The 4,473-nt window shown below is 33.7% G+C and overlaps 1 protein-coding gene across 1 annotated transcript; it reads left to right on the top strand.

Moving 5' to 3' along the window:
- Window positions 1-347: 347 nt before the first annotated feature.
- Window positions 348-4,186, top strand: LOC134251093 (putative inactive phenolphthiocerol synthesis polyketide synthase type I Pks15). The gene is given in 6 exon segments (XM_062733465.1): window positions 348-431; window positions 433-557; window positions 966-1,121; window positions 1,846-2,054; window positions 2,357-2,538; window positions 3,989-4,186. Coding segments are annotated over 6 exon segments (954 nt in total).
- Window positions 4,187-4,473: the final 287 nt, after the last annotated feature.

Here is a 4,473-nt window from a genome sequence, read left to right as displayed (position 1 = left end):
TTTTCCAAATTCTCAATAAAAATCACCCTAGGGGAAGTACCTAACGTACCATACATTCATCACGTGTTTTTATTATCAATGAATTGCTTTGTACTTGTGCATTATGCTTTGACTTCAATCAGGTCACGTTGGTCTTTCAGGTCACGTTGGTCTTTCAAATTGATATTTAAATTAACTTGTCAATCAAGAATTGTTCCATCCAATAATTTTATTTGTTACTTAATCCCACGTCATAGAAACGGAGATAGTATATAAATTCACAATCGAACTTACCCTCAGTTTGAAAAAAAAATTGTCTACTAAGATGTTCCCGTGTAAAGTCTTGAAACTTTAAAACCGCATGCAAAATGGACACCGAAGATGCCATCGTAATCGTTGGAGTTGGCTGCAAATTTCCAGGAGCAGAGGATGCGGATGAATTTTGGAATGTTCTTAAAAAATGGCGAAGACCATGTTAAAGATATTCCCAAGGAAAGATTCAATGTTGAAGCTTTTTATGACAGCGATCCAGACGTGCCTGGTAAAACATACATCAGAAAAGCTGGATTAGTCTCTGGGTAGGAATTAAATTAAGGAATCATTAAATCATTATCATTAAAATTATTAAGGTGTCATTAAATCAATTTTTGAGCTGATATAAATTTTTAAAATAATAATAGTTAACTAATTTTCTTTTATTTCTTTATAGGTAGTCTTTCTACAATTTTAAATTTGTCAAATTTTATATAGATTTGGAATAAAACTCAGTTCTTACGTTGGATGTAGGCATAAAAAATTAAAGAAAACAATAACTTTAATTATTTTTAATTATAATTTTACCATATTAATTAAATAAGAATACATGTAATTTGAAAACCGTATCTCGCACTTAAATAATTTAGATAATCGAATTTTACTTCTATTTCATCATTATATCATTCACGAAGAGTTTTGATGTGAAATTTAGATTGTTTTCATGGTTGCAGGATCAATGAATGGGATTACAAATTTTTCGGAATTGGAGAAAATGAAGCAAAGAGAATGGATCCCCAACAGAGATTGGTGCTGGAGTGCACCTACAAGGCCCTGGAGGACGCCGGAATCACCAAAACATCGCTCAATCAATCAGATACAGGAGTATATATACACACACACACACACACACACACACACACACACACACACACACACACACACACACACACACACACACACACACACACACACACACACACACACACACACACACACACACACAGGTGAGAGAGAGAGATGTTCTTCGTTTCAATTTACATAGTTTATACTAAGTATTTCAACTATTTATTTAAATATTCCATGTCGTTTGATTATTAAATGAGTCAGATTTTTTTTCTGTTTTATGGATAAAATTGTTCATTGACATGTACATGTATAAGAGGTTTTTAGATTCGATATGCATGGCTAGTAAAATATTAACATAAATGCAAAACCATGTCTCTCCATCAAAGTTAAGAATTAATGATTTAAGATATTTAATGAAGAACCAAGAGCGATAACTCTTAAAAATAGAAGGAAGAGAACCATAATATTTTCTGATTTAATACGAGAAAATTCAAATGGAACTGTTCATGTTGTCTTTTCAAATGATATAATAGTTACAATTTATCAAAATTGTAATTGTAGAAGAAATCAAGGTATTCTTGTGTGAACAAGGCAGTACTTAGGGATTTTTGATTTGAGTAAATTAATTAGCTAGAGATCTTTCTATACACGTATATATTTCGGTGTATTATAACAACATTCAAAACTTTACGAGTCGTGTGCAGAATATGATGAAATTTTGAAAATAAAAGCAATTGTTGTATCTAAAAAAGATTTCTTTTTTTCTATAGGCGTAATGAATGGAGAGTTTGAAGCAATCACTGGGATAGATCCTAACTTATTAACCAACACCTCGGTGACAGGCATTAGTAGAAGTATCATATCCGCGCAGGTTGCCTACTTTTTAAACCTCCATGGACCGGCAATGTCTATAGATACTGCTTGTTCGTCTTCACTTGCAGCCATCCATACTGCAGAACAGGCCATTAAAACTGGTAAATAAACATGCTTAGTCTGTTATTAAGTAAACATTTTTTTATATATATATATATATTTATTGCGTGTATATTTTTTCATCATTAGATTATACAGTAAAATACCTTTATAGCGAGTACACTTAAAACAAATTAGCGCTTATAACAGTGTAATTTTGTTTTCAATGCCTTTTAATTATGTTTTTTTTTAAGTTGACGAATAAATGCATTACGTTTATACGGGAGCAAAATCGTCGGTTAGGTCCCTGGCACTATACTTTAACATTTTATTGACTGTATTGTGTACACCTTTTTTTGAAAAGGTGAAATGAAGATGGCGATATGTGGGGGAGTCAACGTTTTGTTGAGCCCAGCAACATCTATAGGTTTGTCTAAAGCACGGATGGCATCAAGGGCTGGAAAATGTCACACTTTTTCCCAGAATGCTGATGGCTATGTAAGAGGGGAGGGATGTGGAATTGTGATTCTGAAACGACTTGGTGATGTAAGCATTTTATTGTAAATATATTTTTAAAATAGGAAAATTCAAGTTTTGATTGAAGTTAAAAGTACACTGTACTTGAATTGTTTATCAATAAGTTTAATTTATATGACATATTTGGTAAAGATGTGAATATATAAAACTAAGATTTGCAAAAACGGCTATGACTTGAAAAAAAATATTATTTTCTACTTCTATAAGAAGATTGATATCAACGGAAATTTTACTGTAGAACTCAAATTACATGAAATTTCTTATTGTCTGTGTGGTGCAGTGGTTAGACCGTCTGCTCTAGATAGTCAATCCTTTTGTCGCGGGTTTAAATCCCTCTGTAGGACGTGAAGACCGGTCGTTTGGATGATACCACATAATCCGAGGTCCCGTGTGGCAGTATGTGTTGGCAATAAAAGAAGCCTCACTACTATATTGCCCGGAGTACCGAGCATAGGTATAGATTTGCAGCTCACCACAGGCAAGTGGTGGCGTCTCCATGTGAATGAAAATTTCTCGAGAGGGACGTTAAAGAAAACAACAAACAAACGTAAAGTAAATTACGGTAAAGTAAATTAAGGTTAATTATACCTTAATTAAGCATATATGCTACAAAGTTTGATAATTTTGAATAAAGAAGAGGATGTTGCATCTGACTGACGTTTACTTAATGTATGTTCAAGTAGTCACAATTTATTTTCCATAGATCCATTTAACTGTATATGCGTTCTTTAATTAATCTTGCATAAATGTTGCTTTTTTAAAAATCCATGCCATACACATGTTTTTAATGTTGCATAGTTTTTATTTTTTTAGATGTATGATTTAAAATAAAACTCACGTTGAAGCAGGTCCATTTTGAGGTCGATTATTTTTTAAATGACTTATCATATAAAAAGTATGCATTTTATGATGTATCATATGTGACATATTCAGAAGTGATATATAACCATTTGTCATTCATATTGGCTTTTCTATTTCTTCTCCAACAAATCCTTTATACCGATATAATGGAAATTTCCTTAGTGAGATGACTTTGTGGGAATGATTAACCGGTAACTGTAGAATAACTGTATTATTTTTGGATGCATGATGTGATCAATCCAGTGGCTTGCGTGATAATTTGCATAAACGCATAAAATTATCATACAAGCCAATCGTTACGAAACCAAAAAGTTTTTCCTTAAATTTACATGCTCTTGATTCCGCAATTTTACGTACTACAAGGCCCTCCTCTGTCTCTGCCCGGTCCTTCGGATGAGACCGTAAACCGAGGACCTCAATTCATACAATCTCATCCGAAGGACCGGTCTCCACGTCCAACTATGGGATTCGAACCCGCGACGTAAGGATCAACTCCTTACTTTGCGAATCTAGAGCAGACGCTTTAACCACTGCGCCGGGCGACAAATGGATTATGGAATTTATTTTTTTTTTTTTAAATCATTAATTTTATCCCTAGGCTATTCGTGACAACAATAAAGTATGGGCAATTATAGCCACTGCCTGCAACCAAGACGGACACGAGAATTCTCCGATCACGGCGCCCGCCGGTGTTCAGCAGGTTAGGCTCTTAGAGAGAGTCTTTGAAAAATCAGCCGTTCATCCCAGCAGTATACAGTATATAGAAGCTCACGGTATGCTAAATTTCTTTTTTTAAAAGTTTTGAAAGGATGGATAAACTTACTGACTTGTTATCTAATGGAGTGTTTTCCATTGAGATAATTTAGAGTTATTCCCATGACCGCCGTATTGTAGGTCAACATTCCCAGATCCCTTCATTATTCAACCACGTTCAATTTGTTATACTGGTTACTGAGGTAAAGATAACACTTTTTTCTTATTAATATACGCTTGTTCAATCCCCTATTAATGTAATTCATAATTATAAGATTCCCCCCCATATATTTCTTGCTTGCATGTTTAAAATTGTTGGCTAAAAGAGGA

Source organism: Saccostrea cucullata, unplaced genomic scaffold (genome assembly GCF_032062105.1).
Source record: "Saccostrea cucullata isolate Sc308-1 unplaced genomic scaffold, CSIRO_AGI_Scuc_v1 ctg19880, whole genome shotgun sequence".
In the NCBI taxonomy this organism is placed as follows: Eukaryota; Metazoa; Mollusca; class Bivalvia; order Ostreida; family Ostreidae; genus Saccostrea; species Saccostrea cuccullata.
This window is presented reverse-complemented; position numbering and strand designations above follow the sequence as displayed.